A 27,499-nucleotide genomic window follows, 5' to 3' on the forward strand; every position below is an offset into this window, starting at 1 on the left:
TTAAAGAATAAAGTCAGATATGTAGATATTGAATGTTTATGTTGGAAATAAATCGCTTAGGGGATTACGTAAAAAATAAAAATAAATAGGGGCCTTCAATTAACACAATAATGACGTAATCCCGATTACGAGCCGACTTTGTCGTTAACCTCGCGCACATGTTTTAGGAAAGCAGCGTCATGACTCGTCGGAAAGGGTTAACATCGTTTCGTGCGCGTTCACGTACTTCGGGCGCGCGCAGAGGTTGAACCGTGAACGCGGAGTCGAGCCCGATCCAGACAGCAGGTCGGTCGGACCACGACGGGAGGAACTGTCACTACAAGACCCGAACCTCCGGTGTTTCTCCGCCGGCGTCGTCTCCTCCGGCGGACTAACGGTTACGGGAAGTTTCTTTTTTGTTCTTTTTTTTTTTTTCTTTTCTTTCTTTCTCCCCTTTTTAATTCAACGTTTGCAAGACGCGCGCCCGGAGAGGGTCAGCGGAGGGCTTCTGTCCACCATGTCGGGGAGCAGGGAGGAGGAGAGGAGGAAACTGGCCGACATCATCAACCACTGGAACGCCAACCGGCTCGACCTGTTCGAGATCAGCCGGCCCACGGAGGTAAGGCGACCGGCCCGGAGTGGCAGGAGAGGCCGCGGACCCGGTGGGGGCCCTCTATCTCTCCTTTTTTTTTTATTATTATTTTTTTTAATTTTATTTTTTTGATGGAGGGGGGGTTGAATCCGTTAAAGCTGCCGCCCGCCGGGCCGGCTGACAACTCGGGTTGGAAACGCCGAAAAGCTGAAGCCGTTTGTGGGCAGCGCGGTTCAACTCGGCGCGCATGGGAGAGAACGGTCAACGCCAGACTCCATTGGAAAACCTGCTGCTTTTACTACGGCGTCGTAGTGTGCAAAATGGGGGTGGTGGTGGGGAGGGGTGCTTTTTAATTTGAAATGAATCACCGGGCTTTCAGAGTGACAGGTGATTTAATTGTCCTCAATTCGGCGTCGCGTTGAGCTAAATCTCTTCCCTCTCTCCGTTTTTATTTTAATTTGTTTTGTGAAGAAACCTTTCAACACCAGCGGAGCTAGCTTACCGAGCTCACCGCCCCGCAGCTGTGTGTTTGGGAAGGAAGCTAACGCCAACAATCCTCCAAACTTTGACAGGTTTTTTTTTTTTTTCCCGGGAGAAAAAAAACAGGAAAAAAAAACCACACACACACACAAAAAAAAGCCCCGTGCCCCCGTAATCTGTAATTGGTTGAATATGTCGAGGTCTGTTCTTGGAGAAACGTGAAGAAAAGCAGCAGCTGAATTGTCAGATTTTTGAATGGAGTTCGGCGTGTTGTGATCTGTGGCGCTAAGCTAAGGTAGCTCTGTACCTGTAGAAACCTTTAAACTACAGACTCGTGTCACTCTGTCATTGTTGGTATTTTATTTATGTTATTTTATTTAAATAGGAGAGCCTCAAACACAGCGGAGCTATTGTGAATGTTTAGCTCACGAGACCTTTTCTTTTCTTTTTCTTTTAATGGCTGACAAAAAAAAAAACACCTCGTAGCACGCGCACAGGTTGTTTGATACGTCGCATCCAAATAGATTAAAGTCTTAGTAAAATGTTTTATGCACACACACACTTACACACACACACACACACACACACACACACACACACACACACACACACACACACACACACACACACACACACACACACACACACACACACACACACACACACACACACACACACACACACACACACACACACACACACACACACACACACACACATTTACACACACACACACACACACACACACACACACACACACACACACACACACACACATCCAAACACCGGCCGTGTCATGCCCCCCCCCCCATTGTCCTTTAACACCCAGCTCACATTGATGCGGAGCTCCTTATGTTTCGACCAGCAATAATTTTGGACCCCCCCCCCCCATTTGCAAAAAAAACAAAAAAACAACACCAACCAGAGCAGGACGTGGTGGTGTAATTAGACCGCCTCTGTCAGGTTTGTCTATCAGAAGACCAGCTACATCTTTTGGAGGTGTAGGTATCCGTCTAACCTCTCCACCCCTCATCCGTCTAACCTCTCCACCCTTCATCCGTCTAACCTCTCCACCCTTCATCCGTCTAACCTCTCCACCCCTCATCATTCTAACTTCTCCACCCTTCATCATTCTAACCTCTCCACCCTTCATCCGTCTAACCTCTCCACCCTTCATCATTCTAACCTCTCCACCCTTCATCATTCTAACCTCTCCACCCTTCATCCGTCTAACCTCTCCACCCTTCATCCGTCTAACCTCTCCACCCTTCATCATTCTAACCTCTCCACCCTTCATCATTCTAACCTCTCCACCCTTCATCATTCTAACCTCTCCACCCTTCATCCGTCTAACCTCTCCACCCTTCATCCGTCTAACCTCTCCACCCTTCATTATTCTAACCTCTCCACCCTTCATCATTCTAACCTCTCCACCCTTCATCCGTCTAACCTCTCCACCCCTCATCCGTCTAACCTCTCCACCCTTCATCCGTCTAACCTCTCCACCCTTCATCCGTCTAACCTCTCCACCCCTCATCCGTCTAACCTCTCCACCCCTCATCCGTCTAACCTCTCCACCCCTCATCCGTCTAACCTCTCCACCCTCCATCCGTCTAACCTCTCCACCCTCCATCCGTCTAACCTCTCCACCCTTCATCCGTCTAACCTCTCCACCCTTCTTCCGTCTAACCTCTCCACCCTCATCCGTCTAACCTCTCCACCCTCATCCGTCTAACCTCTCCACCCTCATCCGTCTAACCTCTCCACCCTTCATCCGTCTAACCTCTCCACCCCTCATCCGTCTAACCGCTCCACCCTTCATCCGTCTAACCTCTCCACCCTTCATCCGTCTAACCTCTCCACCCTTCATCCATCTCCTGGTTTTAAGTACATTTATTTTTTGACTGTGATAATTGTTTATTTTTTTTAAGCGGGCAGCCCCCCCCCCCTCTACTTCTCCTTGGATGAGGTTGTTAAGATGGTGGTGGGGGGAGGGGGGGTGTAAAGGGTCCCCCCTCTTCTCCTTGAGCCGATTAATTTATCAAGATTGAAACAGCCATTTGGCCGGAGTTGTACACAACAACCTCTCTCTCTCTCTCTCTCTCTCTCTCTCTCTCTCTCTCCAAGGACTCCTTTATATCTAAATATAATATCAGTGTCTCCGGGAAATCTTGCGATCGCAATAAATAACGAAAATTCCGCAATATTTTTGCAGGCGCTTGTGATTATTTTTTTTTTTTTTAAATTGCCGCGTTTTTTTTTTTTTTTTCTTTTCCTGCAATTGTTCTGCAAAAAAAAAAAAAAAAAACGGCGTCGGCAGAAGCGGTGCTGAAAGTATTAACGGCATAAAGTACGTCTTTTCAGACAAAAACTCGCTTTATTAACGCAAATAACTCCTGATGCAATCTTTTTAGAAAATCCCTCCCCCCCCTCCCTCTCTCACCCTCATCCCCTCCAAAAAACAAAACAAATAAACAAGCATTTTTGATCGCCACAATCACCAACATAAGCTCTGTGAAATCCCGGAGGGGCCTGATTAATGTATTAAGATCGCAATAAATAATGCAAATTGCGCAATATTTATATCAGGTAATTTAATGTATTAAGGGAGGAGGGGGGGGGGTGCTGCTGCTCAGTCCAGTCCAGTCCAGCAAGGACATGATTAAATATAAGCAGATGCATGGCCTTCCCTCGCCACACACCACACCCTGCCTCATATGTCAGCTGGTAGGAACCCCCCTCCCCACCCTCCTGCACCTCCTCCCCACCCCCTCCACACCCCCTCCACACCCCCGGAGCTGCACAAGTGTCCTTCACACCGTCTAGACGTGCTCTTCTGTATGCAGCTCTGCATAAGATGATTTTTAAAAAAAGAAATGAAAGAAAAAAAAAGAAAAAAAGAAATCACATTTTTACACTTTGCTCTGTGAAAGATGCCCCAGCAGATTTATAATGTCAATTTATTTTTTATTTTTTTATTTCTCTCCAAATTTCAGCCGCCACCGAGAAGCGGTGAGATCATACGTGTGATTAGATTAGCACACGGATGGCCGAGTAAATCTGGAGCAAAGGTTTCTCAAACTTTTTAATCTCGCCAAAAAAAAAATTGTTTTATAAGTCCTGCTGTGGGGATTTATGGTGGGGGGGTGGGGGGAGGAAGGGAGTAGGAGGAGGGGGGAGGGTCATTTATAACATAACAGGTACTCTGTGTTAAGTGGGGCAGCAGAGATGGGGGGGAGGGGGGGGGTCTTATTTCTGCTGATTCGACAAACAACAAGGTGCTCAATAGCTGCTGTTTACATTTCGCTCCCACCAACAGTTTGTTTCACTTGGATTGAAAAAAAAAAAAAGATGGAAGGAGGAAGTTTGCTTTGCTTCAATGTGAGTATTTTTGGGCTCAGACGTGAGTGAACATATACTTGTGTTGGAAAGGTGGCTGGGATGGAGTTTTTTTTTTTTTTTTGTAGATGGAGAGTAGAAAGAAAAACCCAGGAAATCGATTAATTATGCTTCATGTCACCTAAAAAAAAAAATAAGGGATGGCGTCTGTCCTGATTGATGAGGAGCGCTGTGATTCATTATTTATTTAAGATTGTGAGTATCTGCGCCCCTGTCCACCTGCACAAGCAAAGAGGGGGAGGTGGGGGGGGGGCAGTGCCAAGACAAATGACAAGAGAGTAAGATGACGCATCTCGCCTGAGAAAATGCACACTCAACATTTCAGTCAGGTCGTGTGTAGACCGGCGACGCAACGAGGGCGTGAAGGAAGCGGCGGTCTCGTAATTAGCGCGCAGTAAATTACACGCAACGTTGTCGTTGATCGATGGCGAGGTCACTTCCTGTATACGTGTGATTATTTTTTATTTATTTCCTCAGAAGAGAGCTGAGAGTATTAAAGTCAGGTTGTATCTATCTATATAGGACAGTAGCCGTTATTATTTTTTATTTATTTTGTGATGCAGGTTTTAAAGGCCCCGCCCCCCCTGACTCGCTTGAGTGCTGACTGGAAGGACATTTATTTAATTTATTTTTTTCACATTTCATATCTTCTAAGCAAAACTCAGAGGCTTAAAAAAATGGGTACAGCAGCTTTTTTTTTTTTTTTTAAATTGTGCGTCTATATAAACAAATAGTTTTAGTTTTCATTATCTATAGAGGGATGTCTGCAAACTAAAAAAAAAAAAAAAAAAAGGCAAACAGTATTAGATCTAAATTTAAGATGTTATTAAGGAGGAAAACATTTTTTGCCTTGAATAGACTTTATAGAGCTTTTAAGTTGCGGCAGAGCTGGAAATTAAAGCAAATATCACGTCACGTTAGATGCTTTTTACTTTCCACGGTTAGTTTATGAACCCACAACAGAAGAGATTTAATAGTGAGATGGATATTTTTGCTACTTGGCTTAAGCAAAGCGGGAAATCTCGTCCTTAAAGTCGCACTTTTATTTACGTTTTTTTGAAGCTCGCATACTCGTTCGTTCGTGACTTCTAAATTCTACTTCGACAGGGGTTTTTTTAAATAATATTTGTCGGCGTTTTTCTGCTCTATAGTCCATACAGCTATATATATTCTTAAATTTAGTTTTTTTTTTCCCTCGGTGGCACTTCCCGAGCCAACCAAGACTTGTCCCAGTGGACCTACTTTTACTTTTATCTGATTCTTCGCTCTGTTTTTGTCCGTTTTTGGTTTCTGAACAATGTTAAGAAAGAGTAAAACGCACATTTTTTTTTACAGTGCAGATGTGCTTAAACCGCAGTTTGATGTCGCTGTAAAGCCTTTAAAACCGCTCCCAAGATATTTACACACCAACTGGCAATTTTAAGGAAAAAAACCAAACAAACTCGGATACGCTGCTTCGAAAAGATGCAGAAAGGTGGAAAACTATGACCAAAAAAAACAACAACAACATAATTAGCACGTCTAAAATATGGCTCCAAATTGCGGCTAGATTCCCAGTATGACCGAGGGTGGGCATGCTGGGAAATCGGTGGCGGTTTGTAAGCGTTCACTAGGAGACTATCGGCCGTAGTTTCCCCATCAGCACAAAACTTTCCCCGGTTCCTCCGACATATTGCATATCCATATGCAGGAAAAGCATTAAAAAAAAAAAAAGCAGGATGGCAGACAAGGAAAAGGCGTTTACGTTGAAGTCTTTGTACGGCAGAGATGTCGTTACGAGAGCTTTTAAGTTCGCTGCATAAAAACACAGTAATTATACTTTTATGTTGCAAAAACAACAGCGAGGCTTTTCTCACCGCGTCGGCTAAACATCGTTTACGCGCCGTCGGAAATTTGAGGTGAAAGGTATTTTACTAGCAGGAAGCTCGTATCCACCTTTCTTTCCCGTGTGAAATGACTCGCCGTGACATCAGAGCCCCTCCACCCAACCCCACCCACCTCCTTCCCATATCCCCGCCACACGGGAAGCGGTGGAAACCAGACAGGAAGTGAGTGTTTTGTGGAGATAAGTGAGTCTTTTTCTTTTCTTTTTTTTTTTCTTTCCCTTAATCATCTTTTCTCTGATTTTATATATCGCCAGACTAACTTTCTTTTTCACCAGGGGCACGAATATTATCGTTAATACGATGAGAAAACTAAAGTTACAGCGTGCTCTGATATTTATGGGTGTTATTTTTCTGATTTTGTTCATTGAAATTAGCCGTTGATGATCCTCTTTAAGCTTTTTTTTTTACTGGTAGATTATTATTGTTGTTATTATTATTATTAAAAATCACAACCACTAGTCCTGTAGTTAGAGTTATGGCCCATCTCGCAATAAATACGAGTACAGACAATATACACAGACGTGATTGGACGAGTAGCCCTGCAGCTGATCTTTTTTTTATTTTTCATTTTTTATTATTTATTTATTTATTTATTAACCAGCCAACCAGCTGCTCCCTGTCTTTCTGACTATATTGTCCAATTCACTTTATTCCTGCAGTTTGACAGCCTGTAAGTGAAGTGATGCCGTTTCTTCTATTTCTTCTATTTCTGTATTCAGACCCTCTCTGATCACGCGAACTCTTAATTGCACTGCGGTTGTTATTTATTTATTTATTTTTAACGTGCCTGTTATTTCCCTTCACTTTCATTCATGTTTCACTCTGTCAATTACAAGGTTTGATTTTTACAGCATTTAAAAAAAAAAAAAAAAAAAAAAAAAAGTTGGCAGCGAGTAAAAATTTAATAACGGAGCAACCAAGGAATTATTTAATCAGCATTTTATTTATTTATTTATTTTTTTTGCAGCATGTCAGTATCTAATCTTCCCGCAGCCACAAAAGCTCACTGCATCAGCTGTAATTAATGAATTAATGCAGCTGGCCCCCTCGCTCTATTGGCTGCTGCCTATTAAAAAAAAGAAGAAGGGGGGGGTTCACGCTGGGCAGCCACGTTATTTATCACCACCGTTTACTTCCAGCATGTTGGGAGGTCCATTTCAGCCTCCTTTACAGTGATTTAAAACATGCTCTCGTGTTCATTACCTCCACATATAGATTAATAGGATGATGCCTGGTGCTGAGTCGGCAGAATTTTTTTTTCTTTTCTTTTTCCCAGTGAAATGCCGTGTTTTGGTAAAGTATCTTTTCGGTGACGTCTCTGCATCCCGGTATAAAACTCGGAGGCCCGTCGCCGCGGCGAGAGCCCACCGATAGCCGTAACCTCACTGCACCACAGGCCTGTCAATCAGACAGACACGCCCCCTAAAAACACGTTTGTTTTTTGTGTGTTTTTTTTCCAAGCCTATTTTTGAGTTAATGACGGGATTGTTTTCAGATTGACCGCCAGAAAATGAATAAGAAGGAGCGAATTTAGCTAACAACACCGAGATAACTCGTGGAGACATTTTATTGACTGAGAGTTTTATGAGACGAGTTGAATGGGAGTCAATGGAGGCTTTTTGGAGCCGACCTCCTAGTGGTACCCGGTGGTATTGCAGCTTAAGGCCACTTCCGTTTTTCAGACCCAGAAGCTACATCAACTTTTATATGTACATATACAGTTTATGGAAAAAAACAAAAAACACAAGATTTAGATGCCATCTTATGGAAAAACAGAAAATGGAGTGTATCCCAAATTTATATGGTCCTAAAAAAAAAATAGCTCAAAAGCTTTCAGACTTAAACAGAAAACAAATATTCTGAAGAACGTTTGTGGTGAAACGACTCGCAATCCGCTAGTTTTTGTTTAGGTTGTGAAATTTATCCGATACTTGATTTTTATTTTATTTTTTTTAATTCACAGGTTCTTTTTAAGTCTTAAATTAAACTCTGGTCAATCTTGCAGAAACCACAGCTCCTCTGGAGGCAGTTAATTTTCCGCGATCGGGGCGCCGCCGAAATCGGATCGATATATGTTAGATCCGCTCCCTAAAGAAGCCTCGCTAAGCAGTCTGGAATAACACATCATCAGCACGGCCTCTCGCCCTGCGTGTGCGTGTGCGTGTGCGGATCCAGATGGGTAACGTGTCATGGTTTTTCTTTTAAGGGTTCCTACTGCTTGTGGAATTCCTGGAATGCAAATGGTGTTTTGAGTGGAGAAATCCTTCAAAGAGAGGTCAGGTAACTTGAGAGATTCTCGGTGGAAATTAAGAGGGGATGTCAGGGATTCCTAACATTTTTTATATTTAGATATATATCAATATATATATCTTTTTTTTTTTCTTTTTCTTCTTGTAACGGGTGTGTCTCGGCTCGTTTCAAAGATTTACTGCAGTAGACTCTGAGGAATGCAGACGAGTCCACTCCTCAATAAACAAAAAGAAAAAAGAAGAGGAACATTTTTTTGGGGGGGGGGGGGGAAGTAGCGGGGGAGTTTTTAGAAGGTAGCGCCGACCCGGCGATCCGATTGTACATTTCGAACATGCTCGAAGCCGCGTGACTCATCACAAAAAAAATAATAGTTTTAACACAAAAAATACATACGTCCATCGATATCTTATTTAAAAAAAAAAAACAACAACATTTTTGCGGATATTTTACCACCAGACCGAGCGAGCTGAACAGTTTCGCGTTTCCACGGAAACGGGAGACAACACAAACCCGTTTGGATAAAGGGCCGCGTTACGCTGTTCGCCGAAGCGCAGCGGGAGTTTCTCTCTGGCCGGCCGCTGGGAAACACCTGAGGTTCACGGCCTCGCCCTCTCATCTCCCTCAAACACACATTCCTTCGCCGGGATTCGGCCTCTCGCTCGCTCTTATCTATCGTTTCTCTCTTTCCTCTTGTTCTAAAACAAGCAGTGTATTGTGTGTGTTCAGCAGAGCAGCCCGCCCTCAGAGCTGTGTGTGTGTGTGTGTGTGTGTGTGTGTGTGTGTGTGTGTGTGATGTGTGTGTGTTTGTCCCAGCCAGCCTGTCAGACCATGTTAATCCCCTCAGAGGCCCGGCTCTCCTCCTCTTCCTCCTCCTTCTTCTTGCTCCCCCTCTCATCCCCCCCCCCCCCTCCTCCGGCCTCCATTCGGTTTCGCGACGCCCTCTCGGGTGCCACCCGATTCGCTCTCCCACCTGTCAGTCAAAGCCCACTCTCGTCTCAAAGTGGAGGGGCCCACTCCCCCGTCCCCCCCGTCCCCCCCACCCGGCCCACTGACCTCGCCAAAAGGATCAGACGGCAATCGGGCCCGACACCGACGAGCGGGGAAACCGTTTAGCGCCGGTTTCGCGCGACCGAGCTCCCATGGTGCTTTGCGGTAGATCAATGTCTTAAGTCGTGGCCCGTGGAGGGAAAACAAGGAGGGGAGGCGACGTCTGGGCGATAAGTGGATGTAACGAGGAGTTAAACCTTCAGTTTGCTGCGTGTTTGTACTTCACCTGCGGTCAGAGGGCGAAAAAAAAAAAGGTGCACCGCTAAACGTATTTATTGAAAGTCGGCAGCAACCTCGGTTGTTATTTTTCATTATAGTCGTAATGAAGTAAGTCGGGTTTTTACTAACGGATGCATTTATGCGGACATATAAATCTATTAGCACGTTATTAGACTTCCCGCAGTGGGAGACGATTGCGCAAGTTTCTCCTGTTTAAAAAAATAAATAAAAAATAAAGAACTTTCTGGAAAACGGTCGGAAATCAAATCAAAACAAGTCTCGGTAGATCTTAATGGTCAGAACTAGCGTGGGATAACGGCTTCTTTAGGGTGGGAGTCTTTTGGATTAATTAAATTTAATTACCGCTTTAAACAAGACACACACACACACACACACACACACACACACACACACACACACACACACACACACACACACACACACGACCAAGCGACACTCATAAAAACTGGACCACAAAATATTTGGTGTTGAAATGTTCGCTGTTTTTTTATTTGGCGTTGCTGGTCTGTTGGAAAACAAATCAGCATAACAAACTTTCTGAGTCCAGAAGTGGCGACGAAATCGACGGGACATCGACTGGACTTTCTTTTAGGAATTTTTTTTTTTTTTTTTAGGTTTTCAATTGTCGGCGTTCTGTCGAAATATTTATACGCTGAGAGTTGAAAGTTGTCATATTATCGAAGAAATCAAGTCTGCCTGTTTCTGTCCAAACGCCCTCCCCCTCCCCTCCCCCTCTCCCTCTCCCACACCCACACCTCTCATCTGCTGCTTGTTATTAGCTGCACCCTGTCCTCGCCCCACCGTCCCGGCTCCAGCCCCACCCGCCCCGGCGGGAGGGCTCCTGGAGGAGGGTTCAAAACAGAAACACAATAACGCCCGCGTGGGTGTCCTCAAGTGTGTCTGGGACTTCTCTGTACGCTCGACCCCACCCCGTCATATTTGTTGATCTTAGCCACACACACACACACACACACACACACACACACACACACACACACACACACACACACACACACACACACACACACACACACACACACACACACACACACACTTGGAGAAAGAGAACAAACGTGTTTCTCTGTTACTTCCTTTCTTCTAGATTGCTATTATGTGCGACCGGGGAGACTGTTTGTGTACAATTGTGTGTTTGTGTGTGTGTGTGTGTGTGTGTAGAAAGGGGGCGTGGCTTCCGTCCAAGCTACTGTTCTCGGTCAGTTGTTTCCGCTGGTTGCAGGTTACGATGCCGGCGCGCATTTGCCCCGACCGGAGGAAAGTATGTGAAGCTTTCCTTCGCTTCACTTGGTGGAAACGAAGCCGCTGCTTCTTTCTTCTCGGTCGAAGGCCCGATGATGTCATCGCGCTCATTTTGGATACTTGTGGCATCAGTTGCACAGCAGTTTCAGGAAGTCTGCAACTTTCATTGAGATGTTTTTTTTTTTTTTTTAATGCCAGTTAGAATTAAATGCGAGTCCGTCTGCTCCAGTCTTTTTTTTTGGGGGGGGGGATAGCTGGGTATGATGCCTTTTTTTTTTTCCTGATTTACACACCCTGGATCTGTTATGCAACACTTGGGGAAACATTTAGAAGTAACACGGCGTCGATCGTTGACCGCCACATAAACAAACTACTTGGATTTTCCACTATTTCTTTGTTGTTGTCATTTGATATTTGCTCGTGATTACTTTGCAGGATTTTCCTGTTTTATTGCACCTTGAATTTAGTCGCTTCTGGATTATTATTTTTTTTTTTTACCCCCACTCCTCCACCCTTCCCTCTCCCCTCTTCCCTCCATGTTTATTTATTTATTTTATTCATCCTCGGTGCGGTTGCGAGATTCAGGTCAGCTAGGTGCAGGAAGAGGAAGCTCGCGGGGAGTTAGAGGAGGAGTGACACCGCAGTCCGCCCGGCTTATGCTTTCCTAGAAAAGTGGCTGTTGGAAATGTTTTCCAGTATTAGTAGAGATTATGTACGTTTTTGTATTTTTTATTTTTTTTTATGTACGGAGCTGAAATCGGGAGCATCTGTACGTGCTTGTTCGCTGCATTGGCTTAAAAAATAAATAAATTTAAAAAAAGTCCAATTTATGGTAAGTTTATTAATACACAGTTGCATCTTCTGTGAACCTCTTTTTTTTTTTTTTTGTCCACCTGACACCTGAGAAGCGGGCACGGCTCGCCTACCGGCGCCATGGCAACATGACACCCTGCCTGAGGCGGTTGCCATAGCAGCACGCAGTGGCTTGTTTGGTGTCGGGTTACCGTTGGCAGCCGGCTTACTCGTCAGGGGAAGAAGTTGTCTTTTCGAAGTGGAGGAGCAGCTGTTGTTGTTGTTGTTTTTTAAATGTACTTGCATGCTTGTTGGGTAACAGAAAATTTGACTCAAATTTTGAAGATTTCTTTTATATATTGAATATTGTAAAACACAATTTTTTGACATTTTAATCAAGCGAATAGCTGGTTGAAAATATAGTTTGCTTATTTATCAATAATCAAACTAAGTTTTTATTTTGGATTAGATTTAGTTCCTTCTCGACCTTAAAAACCTTTTCCCAGACCTTTCAGCTGTGTTACTGTCTTCAGCTTTTCAGATAAAACTTTAATAACCCCGCAGTGGGTAAATTTAGTCGTCACAGCAGCTGAAGAATACATGTAAAAAAGATAAGTACACGGAAATGAAAAGTTACAAATATACATACAATATAAATAGAATAGAAAATAAAGGCCGATGTGTTAAATACACACACAAATCTATAAACACTAAATACATTAATTCACCTTTGACCTCTACGGTGAAATGTTAGTGTAAATATTTCTGGATAAATTTGAAACTTTTTGTAGTTTTGCACATTTGGGAAAACGTTGGGCAGCCGATTGCCGAAACGCTCCGGAGTCGAAAATTGTTTTGTCTACCCCCCCCCCACCCCCCACCCCTCACCCCCCAATCCAAAAACCTGGACTTGGTTCAGGTTTACCAGCTGAGTGCTCGGCCGGTCGCTTCCTCTCCAAATTGGGTCTCCATGCTGAGCAGCTAAATGAATCTCAGGAATTTTGCACCAAACGCGGCAGTTGAAAAGTTTCTCTGACGCACACACACACACACACTCAAAAGTACCTTATTTGTGCGCATTCACATAAAACTAATGTTATCAGATGATCTCCGAGTTTTTTTTGTGTGTGTGCAGATTAAGGGGGGGGAGGGGGGGAGGGGGCACGGCAGATTCACACACACATTTAGTCGTCCTTCGCGGCTATTTAAAAAAGAAATAAACATATATCCTAAGAGGACCCCAGACAATACCGGTCCCGGTATAATAGAGCTTTAAAGGCTAAAATTACACAGCTGCTGATTAGAGTTGTGGCCGCGGACGTCCGGGTGGGTAATCGGGGAGAAGACTTTGTTGTCGGAGGCGTGTCGGTGAGCCCAGCCCGCCTCCAGTTCGGATTTCGGTCAGGCCGCCATCTTTGCCAGTTCGGAGCGGTTTGCGGCAGGAAGCGACCATATTTGGGCGAACTTGGCTGGGGGGGAGAAGGGGAGGGGGAGCGAGCTGTAGATCTGACTCTTATCTGATTGGGGAAGGCCCCGGCGACCTGAAGTTGAATGGGAGTCAACGGGAGGAGGCTTATTTTATTTTTTATTTTTTTTAGGAGCCGACCTCTAGTGGCGCTCGGTGGTGTTGCAGCTTTTAGGCGCTTTCTGCATCGGCCCTCATTTTTGCACCAAAGTCACTCCGAGGCTGAGAGAGGGAGGAAGAGAGCTCGATGTGGGCAGACCTGCATAATTCAGCGCCTCATCCCGAGTGTGTCTTTTTTGTATGCATGCATGCATGCGTGTGTGTGTGTGTGTGTGTGCGCGTGCGTGCGTGCGCGCGTGTGCACACTGCATTCTTAAGCGTGCTTCACTATTCTCTGCACGTTGGGTCCTTGATCACAAGGTGCCATGTTTACCCCCCCCCCCCCCACCCTGCCCCCACACTCCCCCTCCCACTGTAAACCGCTGCAGGCTCTTATCCATCTTTCTTGTACATGCACACACATGCATGTGTGACCTTTCTGCCTGTTTCTGAAGTCTCTGCCCCCCCACTCCCCATCATCCCCCCCCCCACCCCTCTCTTCTTTTATAGTCAACGAGGGCGAGTATATCAGCAAATGGAGCAGAAGTGAACGCTTCCTCTCATTATCCCGTTTACTGTCCGACTTCGACTTTTTAAATGTGTTTATTTATTTATTGTTTTACAGCTCGTACAAATAAATACCCGCGCTGATGTCACTCACTTTAATTAGGTTTGATACATTTTAATGCCAAGTGGATATGAAAGTGCTTTTTGAAATTCAAAAATTCATACAGTTTAAACTTATGCTTTTTTTTTTTCGGACCGGTTTTAAACTGTTTATTTACAATATTTTTTTTTTTTGTCAAATCTTTGCATCGTAAAATGTCAAATTTCTACTTGGTGTACTTTATAAACTCTTCAGATTTCAATAACAAAGACTTAAAGGCGGCAACTTCGTTTCAGTATTTCGACTCTCGGATATCCGTGCCGTGTTTTTAACTTTGAGCTGAAGCAGTGATGCTCATTGGAAGAACAAAGGCTGCTCTGTGATGGTCAGCAGCCATGAGCCTCTACTTATTAACAGAGGTTTTATTTTATTTTATTTATTTTATTTTTTTGTGGGAGTTTGTTTCCAGTCAAAGAAGAAGAAGAAAAAAACAAACATTTTATGAATTCTTTCAAATTCAAAAGTGGTATATCTGCCAGCCTTGATCCGGGCTTACAATACTGTAGTCTTGTCAGAATAGATGGATGGGAGGGAGGGGTGGAGGGAGGGAGGGAGGGAGTGGAGGGGTGGGTGGGTGGGTGGAGGGAGGGAGTGGAGGCTGGACGGCTCGATACCGAAGCAGAAACTCACCTGAAACAAAGATGCTTTTCTTTTTTTCTTTTTTCTCCGGCAGCCACAGAGGAAATGTTTGCATTTTCTTTCTAAGGCTTTTTAAGGACAGGAGGCCTCTCTGCCTCCCCACCCCCTTTTTTTTAAATTTTTTTTAACATAACTTTGATGAAGTTTAAGAATACTGGTTTGCTGTAATAGTTGGCAGACTGGGGGGCTTTGATTCTCACTGTGTATGTAATATATATCTCCCCATACACATTTTAGAAAAAAAAAAAAAAAAAAAAGGTCAGTAATAAATCAACCACAGCTCAAAGTTTCCTCCATCCATCTACTGGGGGTTTCAAGGGGGGGGGGGGGGGTCTTTTTTTCTTCAGCGGTCTCCTCCTTTCTATCTTTTCGTCCTCATGGTCCGTCGGTGTCTCCGATTGCCTTTGTGAAACCCACACCCCCCACCACACCCCACCACCACACACCCCCCACGTCTGAGTTCAAAACCTCCGTCCAACCGGCCTGAGACGCCCGGCTTAGGGAGGAATCCCCTCCATGATACTGCAGGTGGGGCTGCAACAATATTGACTCGGGAACTCGGTTCATTTTATTAGGCTCGTGTGTGTGTGTGTGTGTGTGTGTGTGTGTGTGTGTGTGTGTGTGTGTGTGTGTGTGTGTGTGTGTGTGTGTGTGTGTGTGTGTGTGTGTGTGTGTGTGTGTGTGTGTGTGACCGAGATGACGCACAGCAGCTGGAATCTATTCTCATTTTCAAACGGCCATCATCCAGAAAGCTCTTCTCCTCCCTTCTTCTCTCTGTATATTCATCTTTTCGATGCCCAAAAAAAACAAAATCAAGTATCCAGTGTCTCCATGGAAACTAGCGGGTTTAACCTTTCTTTTTTTGTGTGTGTGTATTTAATTAAACGCAAGGTGGGAATATAGCAGTTTGACAGAAGTTACGTCGGTGTTTGATTCTTTTACTTCTAACTCAGTCGAATTGGAAAACTGAGGACACTAAGCCCCGCCCACTGATAGCTGAAACCTGACTGCACCACAGGGCCTGTCAATCAAAGAGACACGCCCCCCCCCAAAAAAACGCATCCTCTTGAGGTTTATTTTCTAATGAATGAGGGATTATTTTCAGATGGACGTCCGGAAAACAAATAAGAAGGAGCGACTTCAGCTGAAGTGTGTGTGTGTGTGTGTGTGTAAAGATTGATTTATCACATTATTGAAAGATGGGGGGGGGGGTGGACTTTGCCACTGAATCACCACCCGGCAGAGTCTTATTTCTCCAGAACCCCCCCTCCACCCTTCTCTCCCCTCCCCAACCTCCACCCACTCAGATGGCTCAAAGTGGTTTTGCACGGAGCTCTGGTTAGTTTCTTTAACACCTGATAACCCGCCACACACATACCAAGCTCTGTGTGTGTGTGTGTGTGTGTTTGGATTAAGGAAGCCTTGCCGTGAGAAAGTTGATGCGGGAGAACGATAAGATGGCGAGATGCGAGTGGTGGTGGTGGGGGTGGTGGTGTAGAGATGGTGACGGATACCAAAGGTTGTCCTTGTATTTATTGCAGGTACCTGAATTGAATATACGTGAATAGTGTATTTATTTGTTTTTTTGCCGTCCCAGACAGCTTCCGATTTAAAGTGTACGTTAGAAATTAAACGACAAGCTGAATAATCAAGTAGTCGATCGACAGAAAAATTAACGAGTCGGCGTTTTTAATAGTTTTCCGAGCAGAAATGCCGCAAATGTTTTTGTCCAGCTTCCCAGATTGAGTTGTGTCGTCATAATTTGAGTTGTTTACGTTAATAAATTGTCAGACAAAAAAAAAAGAAGCAACCTGAAGATATCGCCTCGAGCTTTGAAGCAGCAATCATCAAATTTAAAAAAAAAAAAAAAAAAAAAATCTAAAAATGCCGAGGAAATAAAGGTGATTCTGAAAGAGCAAATATTTGAAACAGTTTAAGCTTTTATTTTCGTAAACTTCTTTGTCTTCAGGGTCCGAGGTGAGTTTGCTGCTTTTACAAGGAACAAATAAAACGTCCAGTTACCGTTTAACCCGCCGAAACGCGTCGTTTCACTTTCTCCTGCAAACGCAGACGCGACCTTTGAACTCTTCGGCTCGGCGACCTTTGACCCGGGAGGGGTTAGTCGGATTTTTTTTTAAAGTGCGGGTTATCTGTAGTCACACGTGCCCTTTTACGGAGGGAGCGGTTCGTGTTTAGTGATTACTCTTTTAATAAATGGATTCACAGCATTCCTGAGCGGAGTGATGATGAAAAGGGCCGAATAATAACAACAAATAGGAGCTTTTGCTTGAAATGCTAATGCCTGATTTGTATTTTGAAACTTGGGTTAAAATATACAATTGTTTTTTTTGTTTTTTTTATATTCTTTAATACGTTTTGACCCGAGTTGACCCCCTTATCAGAAAGATCGCACTTTCGATGCGACACGACCGCGATGATCTCGCGTTATCGGCAATATCGGTGAGTCGAATCGAATTCGCTGGTGTTTATTTTCGCTGCCGTCGAAGCGCAGCTCGCCTGAACGTTTTGTTTCATCGCTTCGAAGTCACGTCTGCCTCCTTAAATATCTCAAGAGGTGAATCTCTTCGTAGCTGGTGTGTCAGCTTGAACACACACACATCATCTAACTGACAACGGCTATCTGCAGCGTTGTCCTAGTGTGTGTGTGTGTGTGTGTGTGTGTGTGTGTGTGTGTGTGTGTGTGTGTGTGTGTGTGTGTGTGTGTGTGATAAATAGTCTCACACAAGTTTAGTCACAGGTCTCACTGTGTGTGTGTGTGTTTGAATACAAGCGAAGGCATGAGATTAGGCCACACACACACACACACACACACACACACACACACACACACACACACACACACACACACACACACAGATGCCATACTGTGCCCATATATGGTCTTAACATGCTGCAATTACACGGCTTTAGGTGATTTATTTTGTTATTTTTATGTTTTTTTGGAGAAGATAGGAAGATAGATAGATAGATAGATAGATAGATAGATAGATAGATAGATAGAGAGTTACTTTATTAATCCCACAAGGGGAAATTTTGTTCGCTACAACAGCATTATAGGTACAGGAAAGCAATACAACAACAGTAAAATATTAAATATAAAAATGCACAGTATATACAATAAATAGAATAATTAAATTAAATTAAAACTAACTAAACAATAGTGCAAACAAACAAGAAAACAGACAGCCGACGGTGTTGTTGTTGTGTGATGTATTTTGCCAGAGGTGAGTTATTGCACAGTCTTATTGCAGTGAATGATGATGCGTTCGTTCGTCGAATGTGAACCCCGGCGTCGTAAACACAAATCCCGCTTCTCGACAGAAGTAGTCCAACATGAAAGACTCGCCCCCTGAAACCTCATCCGATACCTTTCGACTGGAAATATGCGACCGCGCTTTGATGCGGAGCAGAGTTTTAGCCTGGCTGCTGTTTTTTTTTTTTTGGTTGTGTTTTTTTTGAAGTGACATACTGCTGCATTAGCGTTTCCCGTCAACCCCCATGTGCTGTTTGCAAAATAGAGAGGAGGAAAAAAAAAAAAAGCTGTTGGGGATTATTAGAATGAAAAGCTGCAAAAAGGATAAACTGAACAGTTTGTTCTCGTTCTGCCTCTCGCCTTTCACTTTTTACATTTTGGAGCTTTTTAGCTGATAAACTCGAGTTGAATTCAAAAATATAAGAAGCGTGAAAACTGTTATACGTCAACGAGGCCAAATGTTTTCTAATTTTGGTCCCTTTTTTTTGTTTTGTTTTTTCTGACAAAAATTGGTTTCAAAAATCTTTTTCCCCCCAAAAAATCTGACCTTAGATTTGGAGGAACTTTCTTTATCTGTAAAGTCGTACGTACTTGTTCAACAGTAAATCTGAAAACATTTTAAAGACGCAGAGTCCGCTAAATTCTCTTGTTCTTGCTGTAGATTAAAATAGAACGTCACACTCTGTATGTTTGGTTCTGCTTCAAAACTTCAACTTCAATACAATTGAATACAATATTCAATACTTTATTCTATAATTTACCTGTTCAGCTTTGCCAGAAAACTTTTTAAACGATTTATGCAAAAGAAAAAATAAACCAGCATCTTTATTACACTATTAACAAAAGGCCACATAAACAATTGAGTTGTAGTCGAATGGTTGTCGTCTTAAACCGCCAAAACATTAAATATATTTACGAATGTGCTCCCAAAAAGCTGCTTAAAGTTGGAATATATCTCCTGGTTAATGTGATCAATAAACAATATTAGTATCTGAATGTGTATTTTCTGTTCATCTCACAGTTCTACTACCTTTGTTTGTACTGTTGTTGGGAGCGGATGTGTGGCGTAGGCCGGTTGTACCGGACTTTCAGCTCCAGTAAAAGGCATGTTATGTTATGTTATGGCATGTTATGTTATGTTGTGGTTCAAAGCACTAAATCATGACCCCGAGGTAACGGGACTACGGCCGAGAAATATCGGAAAGTTGGACTGGACCATTTTCTAGAGATATAGGGGTGTAGGACTGGTCCAAAGCTTTGAGGTGTTGGAATTTCAGGAACTGCCGAAGGTCTGGAAAAGTGTTTGACGGGACTATTCTCGTAAAAAATGGGCGTGCAGGAATGGCCCAAGGTTTGTCGGACTGTACTGTACCATGTCCTGCAGGTACTGGGGGGGGGGGGGGGTTGTTACTGTTGCACTGGACTTCAGCTTCTGTCACTTTGTGTGCAATGTACTTTTGGACTGCGCCATGTCCTTGACCTGCAGAGGGGGGGGTTATAGCACTAAATCATGATCCCTGAGCTGTGGTAATGTAGGGTTGGACCCAGGGCCAACAGGACTATGGCCTCGAAGTTGGACCGGACCATTATCTAGAGGGACAGGGGTGTAGGACTGATCCAAAGCTTTTGAGGTGTTGGAATTTCAGGAATTGACGAGGGTCTGGAAAAAAGTGTAGGACGGGACTATTCTTGTAAAAAACGGGCGTGCAGGAACGGCCCGAGGTTTGTCGGACTGTACCATGTCCTGCAGGTACGTGGGGGTGGTGGATGGGGGAGTGCTTGTACTTGAACCGTTCGCCGTGGCCCCGTAGGTGATATATTACAGCCGGTTAATCATCATCCTCCTCCTGCTCGCTCCCAAAGCTGGGCTTTTTTTTTTTTTAACCCGAGTGGACGAGTGTATCCACGGTAACGGTTACCAACGGTTACGCAAGCCTGACAACGGCAACCCTCGATGACCCACATTCCAGCCAGTAAATCACAACACACACACACATTCCCCGACTCCACCCTTTTTGCCTATCGAAACTCCGCTCAGTGTTTCCACTCTGCTCCGCTGTGAGTTTGGAAGGAAGAGGAGGCAGGAAAAAGAAAAACACACACAGCTATCAGTCTCCCGCCCTTTTTCTTTTCTTTCTCGCTTTTACATTGATCACGTCCCTTTTTAACGAAGCGCACAAGCACTCGATCCCTTTCAGAAAGTCGTCCGGCCTCGTCTTGCTTCCTCCCTTTTTCTTTTTTCTTTTTCCGAAACGCTGGCACGCTCCTCTCGTTAACATTCAAATCCTTGAATGCCTCCGTTGGCACGCTGACAGAAGAGATGTCTACGTCCCGGGAGGAACCAGTCAGGGTTTTCCCGCCTCTATTATTTATTTATTCATTTTAAAGACCACTACATCCCTTCCTGGCATCATAAAAAAAAATGAGTTATTGTTTTGCAAAGTATAAGCCGTGGAGACCTTTGAAGGGTACGGTACTCCTGCAGTACCACCGAGTGCCACTAGAGGTCGGCTCCAAAAAAAAAAAGCCTCAATAGACTCCCATTTAACTTCCCTCATCAAATTGTAGGTCAATAACTTTCTTCCCATCAGTTATCTCGGTGTTGTCAGCTGAAGTCGCTCCTTCTTACTAGTTTTCTGGTGGTCCTTCTGAAAATAATCCCTCATTCATTAGAAAATAAGCTTAAAAAAGGCAGTGTTTTTTTTTTTTTTGGGGGGGGGGGGGCGTGTCTGTTTGATTGACAGCCCCGGGTAGATGCAGGAGCTTTTTTTTTTTTTTTTCTTTTTCTTTCAATGGCTTAGTTATGATAAAACACGAGGCCCGATTTTCGCCGCCGAGCCTTAAACGTATGCAACGCGTGCACCTCGGGGCTGCCGGCCGGAGTCGCCGTGTCAGCACATTGTTCCACCGCATTCAAATCAGGACGGCAAAGACATTCTCGCTCTTGTAGTCGACTGCGGAGGGAAATGTCAACATGTAGGAAATACATTTTGTACAGCGAAAATAGCCCCGGGTGTCGAGATTATGTGTGTGTGTGTGTGTGTGTGTGTGTGTGTGTGTGTGTGTGTGTGTGTGTGTGTGTGACGGAGCTTTTCTTAGACCGCGAGTGAAATAAACCAGAGAAGAAATGATAAAGAACAATAAATAGATAATGGAACAAGTGATTGAAGTCGGGAGGTTTCCCATCATTTGGTTCCAAATTTAGGGGAAAACTTTAGAGAATATTTCCCAAAACCTGCATTTTAAACTCAACAAAATCGGACGCGACGTGATTTTTGAGCTGTGTTAATTGAAATTAGACCGCGTCGTGTATTTTATTTTGAAATTCCCGTCCCGTAATGTTTTTCGATTGGCAGGCAGAGTTGTGGAGTCCGCTTTATTATTTACGACCCAGTTTTCACAGTAATTCGTTTGTAGTTTTGTGTGCAAACGTAATTGAATTTAAACTGTGTTTCTGCAGTTTGTACCAGATGATAGACTTTATTCTTTTTTTTGGGGCCCTTAGCACCGAATGTTTGTTATTAAAGGAATTATTAAAATAAATTGCTTATTTGGCGGCTTCAACGTGCTCCAACACTCATGAAAGTTGGAAACACGCCCGGCGAAAATTTATTTTAGTGGTTTCGCAAGTGGGCGTGGCCAAACAGCTCGATAGCACGGCTACATTTACCTACGTGCATGAAATTCCTTGGACATTCGTATCCCAGCGAGATGTACGAAAAAGGCTCTCGGCACCGTGACCTCAACTTAAACAGGAAGTCCGCCATTTTTTTTAATTTAGTTGCCATTTTTTGGGCCTTTTTTATTTTTTTTGTACTTAAATTTCTCCTTTTTTTTGTTTGTCGTCGAAGGACCTGGAGTTCCACGGCGTGATGCGGTTCTACTTCCAGGACCGGGTCGCCGGCAACTTCGCCACCAAGTGCATCCGAGTCTCGAGCACGGCGACAACGCAGGACGTCATCGAGACGTTGGCCGAGAAGTTCCGACCGGACATGAGGATGCTGTCCTCGCCGAAATACTCGCTGTACGAGGTGCACGTCAGCGGAGGTGAGTTCCCACGAGAGGGGGGAAAAAACAAAAAAACAGCTGGGCTATAACGGTTTGTCGTAGTGGGCTCTCGAGATGAACCGGTGTTTCCTGTGTGTGTGTGTGTGTGTGTGTGTGTGTGTGTGTGTGTGTGTGTGTGTGTGTGTGTGTGTGTGTGTGTTAGAAGAGCGTCAGCTGGACCTGGACGAGAAGCCGCTCGTCGTCCAGCTGAACTGGAACAAAGACGACAGAGAAGGACGCTTCGTCCTGAAGAACGAGAACGACATCTTGCCCAAGGTCAGCCGGCTCCGCCTTCTTCATCTACTCATCAGTCGACTTGAAATCGCCCCCCCCCCCCCTCCCATTCATCATTTTCCTTTTAAGAAAAAAAAATGAAGCCGCCTCTTCTGAGCTACTGGAAACATAAAAAAAAAATAAAAAAAAATAATAATAATTGCGACGCTGTGAAAAGTGTAAATAAAAACAGACCGCGAAATAGACCAAAGACAACATGTCAAATGTTGAAACGGAGATATTTTATCGTTTTCGTGAAAAATATGAGCTCATTTTTGAATTTGATGGCAGCGACGTGTCTCGGAAAACAAAAGCCGGGACGAGGGGCAACAAAAGACTGGAAAAGTTGTGTAAAGATAAAAAAATATATATACATTGTGGAACATCTCGCAACTAATTAGGTTACCTGGCAACAGATCAGTAACATGATTGGGTATAAAAAGAGGCGGAGTCTCTCGAGGTGCACCGCTCTGTGACGGTGAGGGCAAATAGTGCAACAAATAAGAATGATGTTCCTCTAAACATGTTGCTGCCAACAAAACTCAACTTGATCTGACGTAACATTCAAAGACCGTAGAATAATTAATTAATATATATATATTTTTTAACCCCCCCCCCCCCACCCCCACCCCCACCCCCTTTTGCTTCCTCCTCTTCTGCCAGAAGAGCCAGAGTAACGGGCCGGAGAAGGAGAAGGACGGCGTGATCCAGAACTTCAAGAGGACTCTGTCCAAGAAGGAGAAGAAGAAGGAGAAGAAGAGGGAGAAGGAGTTCGCCCGCATCCCCGACGGAGACGAGCAGGCGGAGGACGGGTAAACGTCAACGACACTCGCCAGCTCATCCATCTTATCGCCCTCTTACGTCCTCGGAGGACGGTTTCTTTGTTTTTTTTTTGTTTTCTTCTGCCAAGAAAAGCACGTAACACTCCGGAAAGAGGAAAGAGAAGCGATTTGAACTTTGACTCCTTCTGTTCCTTTCATCTGTCTTCGTTGTTTTTGTTGTTGTTGTTGTTTTTTTTTTTTAGGGAGAACAATCGCCTGGCGGCGGAGGTTTATAAGGACATGCCGGAGACCAGCTTCACCAGGACCATCTCCAACCCCGAGGTGGTGATGAAAAGGAGGCGCCAGCAGAAACTGGAGAAACGCATGCAGGAGTTCATGAGCAGCGACGGGAGGCCGGACTCAGGTACTTCTGATTAAGCCCCTCCCCCTTTTTTTTAATTCAGGCTTTTGTTTCCGGCACGGCTTTCGTTCACATGTTTTTGCGGACAAATCGCTTGAATTTGTGAAAATTCTTGCGATTGTGATTTTCCTGGAGGGGAAATGACGAAACTGATATGATCGGGGGGAAAAAAACCAAAAAACCAAGGAGGAACGTGGAGTTCGGGGAGCAATGAATTGAGACCGACTATGACGTCTTGCAAAAGAAATTCCCCGTTTCCCAACCTTAAGAAAAACAAACAAGACGGAGCCGGCTTCTGGAAGAAAACAAATATCCAAACGGGGGACGTCCTCGTGTGGCTGAAATAAAAACCTGACGTGAACCCTCCTGGAGTTAATCTGCGGCGCGACCTGAACCATCACAGGTCACCGCTGCTCCTTATCCAGCGGGCGGGGAGGGGAGGAAAAAGGGGGGGGAGGATCTGGAGGGGAAGGCTGAGGTCAAATTCTCCGCCTCCAGGTGTGCGCAGCTGGTTTCAGGGTGCAGCTGCTGTCACGACCTGCAAACGCACGTCGATTCAGCGGTTTTTTTTCCTTCTATTTTTGGTATAAAAAAAAAAAATCCCGTCTTTTTGATCGTTTCTTCGTCGTGCGTAAAACGTCGGCTGGTTTCTCAGAAGTCTCACGCTGACATGTTCACACACACACACACACACACACACACACACACACACACACACACACACACACACACACACACACACACACACACACACACACAACACACGTACGTCCTTGTTGAATGGGCGAACACTGACTGGTCCGGCGTGACTCAGGCGTTACCTAATCACTCTGACAGACAGATGGACCAGTGGACCGACTCTAAAAACAGCTCCAACCACTGACCGCATACGGTACACACACACACACACACACACACACACACACACACACACACACACACACACACACACACACACACACACACACACACACACACACACACACACACACACACACACACGTGGCCGATGGGACAGGACGGCTTGTGGTCAGACGATGACGTTTTCCCAGCAGAGTCCTATTTTACTGAAACAAAAGTCGATATTTTTGGGACGCTCCTGGAAAAAAAAAAAAAAAAATGCTGTTTGCTCTGCTGAAGACTCCCTTGTGGGATTTACGAAGGTGATCATTTTCAGTTGTCACACGGCCGCATGTTCCACCAGAGGACAGCGTGATGTGTTATTTTCTGAGCATTACAGTTTTTCTCTTTTTTTCTAAAGGAAAATAAAATGTTCTTATGTGTTTTTTTTTTTTTTTTTTTTTTAAGGGAAAGCAAAGTTTCCCAAATCATCTACTCAAACTGTTATCCATGTGTGCGTAGTGCCTTTAAATCAGGTGATTGTTCAGGCAGAATTCAGGGTCTCTCGTAATTGAAGCTGTAGCTCGTTAGCGCCGCGAACGCATCGAGAGCTCGGTGTTTAGGTCGGACAGTGGGCGGAGCTATAACAACGATCGTAAAAATTTGTGACATCACAAACCTCCGGCTGGCGTACATTTCTCCTCGGATTGAATGTTGTGACACTTTGGGTGTTTTATATGCAGCACATAGACCTGTTTTGTAGTCAAAGAAGAAATGGAAATGTAACTTTATGGGGCCTTTAAAAAAAAATAAAGGACTTTTGAGTCCTCTGTTTCCACAGCTTGGCGACTCTCTCAGAAACTATTTAAGTTTCGGATTATTTTTGCAGGAGAGCTACATAAATCAAAAATGTCCTGAACTGTCTCCGCAGGCGGCACTTTGAGGATATACGCCGACAGCCTGAAGCCCAACATCCCCTACAAGACCATCCTGCTGTCCACCAGGGACACGGCCGACTTCGCCGTGGTGGAGGCGCTGGAGAAGTACGGGCTGGAGAAGGAGAACCCCCGGGAGTACTGCATCGCCCGGGTAACGAACACTTTTCAAACATCCATCCCATAAACCCACAAAAAAAGTCCAAACTTGCGTCCTTCTTCTGAGATAGATGGAAATCACGTCGATGAGACTGGAATTTAATTTAATATGTTATATTCGTTTGTGTTTCTCCACTAAACACGACCTCGACCCTCCTTTTTTTTTTCTCTCATCAATAAAACACCTTACATCATCCTTCTGAGAGGACGGAGGAACGTCAAGGTCACTGTCATGCGCGCACACACACACACACACACACACACACACACACACACACACACACACACACACACACACACACACACACACACACACACACACACACACACACACACACACACACACACACTCGTCACCCGCCTGGCAGATTGAAACAGAATGCTACTTGGCACAAAAAACCTTCAGGAGGAATGCAATTCAGTTGCTTTCAGACTTGAGTGCTACAGCAGCAGCACATGCTGTGTATCTGTGTGTGTGTGTGTGTGTGTGTGTCTGTGTGTATTTTTGTGTGACTGTGACGTTGAACTTGGCCGTCCTCCCCACAGCCTCTCCCATATCCGTCCTCATACGATCGGCCAAAAAAAACGTACGAACGAACTGCTGCTCTCACAGACGATGCAAAGTAGTAACAACGCTCTTCGGTCTCGGGACAGTTTTTATTTTTAATTTAAAAAAAAATTTTTTTTTTAGATGTAACAATGAAAAAAAACTCGCGTTAAAATAAAAATGTGGTAAAAAAAAAAAAAAATAGTCTCTGTGCATTCAACAACCTGAAATCATAGAATCTTTAATTGCTGAGTCGACTGATTTTTTTTTTTTTTATTTTAATTTTTTTAATTTGTCTGTCCCGTTTCCTGTTTGGTCGGATTCAGTCCGTACGACGCGCATTACACGGGCTATGTATCGGGACCGTCCCGTACTAAATGTGGTGTCGTACCTGGTTTCCGCCTCTCCTTCAGAGAACAGAAGTTACATTCGTAACATTTGCATTTTGTTGGTTTCGCAGCAAGACGACAAGTCGGGCAAGGAGGCGATTCTGGACGATCTGGAGTGTCCGCTGCAGATCTTCAGGGACTGGCCTGCTGACAGAGGTATAAAAACACACACACACGCACACATACATGCAACTGGGTTCATCACAGTGTGCCACTCTCACTTTCTGTTCCCTCTTTTCTTGGTTGCTGTCGCCCCCTTGTGGTGCCCTACAGTCATGACAGTTATTTTTATTTTTTTTTTATCAGAAAACGCTTCCTAATAATGTTTCAAGAATCAGACAATCAGATCTGATTTATTTATTCACTTTATATATATATATTTTTTTTAATTGTTTTTATTTATTATTCGAACGCAACGTGCCTGACGTGTTTACGTAACGCCAGATGTGTGTTTTTCCCGCCGTCTTCAGGAGCGTTAGTGTTCCAGCTAAAAAAGAGACCTCCCGACTATCAGGGACGGAAGGGACGCAAGGTGGAGGACAAGGGCGTCCGGGGGAAGGACAGCTCGCTGCCGCCCGAGAAACTGCCTTACCTGGTGGAGCTGAGCCCAGGTACGCCCGCCACAACACACACACACACACACACACACACACACAACACGATAGTCCTGTATTAAAGGGCAGCAAATTATAATGATTTCCTTTATTGATTAGTTAATAAGCTGTCGGGTCAATTCCTGGGTCCAAAAGGTAACCAAGTTCATCACTTAAATAAAAAACACAGTGCAACTGTGGGAGATGACCTCTGACCTCTGACCTTCTGGGTCAACCTGAATGCCTCATCGTACGGGACACTTGTTCTAGTAGCACCAGAGGAAGTCATCCTCTCCATGACCACTGCTGTAATGGCAGACAGTGACCAGCAGGCGGCAGTGTAAGCTGCAGTACATTACATGTACTCTGTTGGGAGACAGCTTTAAGAACTGTCTTCATCCAACAGCTTTAATTTGAAACTCTTACAAAGCTTTCAAAACAGATGTTGTTACACTATGAGAAGTCAAA

The 27,499-nt window shown here is 44.4% G+C and overlaps 1 protein-coding gene across 15 annotated transcripts in view; it reads left to right on the plus strand.

The window, feature by feature from the left end:
• Positions 1–252: 252 nt before the first annotated feature.
• afdna (afadin, adherens junction formation factor a) overlaps positions 253–27,499 on the plus strand; it is a 72,482-nt gene continuing 45,235 nt past the window's right edge. For 6 of the 15 annotated variants that reach the window (XM_069719066.1, XM_069719070.1, XM_069719068.1 and 3 more), the window contains exons 1-8: positions 254–598; positions 21,918–22,113; positions 22,277–22,389; positions 23,050–23,198; positions 23,411–23,571; positions 25,340–25,497; positions 26,510–26,594; positions 26,909–27,049. In XM_069719066.1, the coding sequence (XP_069575167.1) occupies positions 497–598; positions 21,918–22,113; positions 22,277–22,389; positions 23,050–23,198; positions 23,411–23,571; positions 25,340–25,497; positions 26,510–26,594; positions 26,909–27,049 (1,105 nt within the window). In that variant the 5' untranslated portion in view covers positions 254–496. Of the gene's footprint in view, positions 599–21,917; positions 22,114–22,276; positions 22,390–23,049; positions 23,199–23,410; positions 23,572–25,339; positions 25,498–26,509; positions 26,595–26,908; positions 27,050–27,499 lie in introns of all 15 variants that reach the window. The other 9 variants (XM_069719060.1, XM_069719063.1, XM_069719064.1 and 6 more) reach the window with 4 other exon arrangements.

The sequence above is a fragment of the Brachyistius frenatus genome, unplaced genomic scaffold, assembly GCF_029030835.1.
Source record: "Brachyistius frenatus isolate BFR_SWC_R1_liver_20210118 unplaced genomic scaffold, ASM2903083v1 Contig_205, whole genome shotgun sequence".
Classification (NCBI taxonomy): Eukaryota; Metazoa; Chordata; class Actinopteri; family Embiotocidae; genus Brachyistius; species Brachyistius frenatus.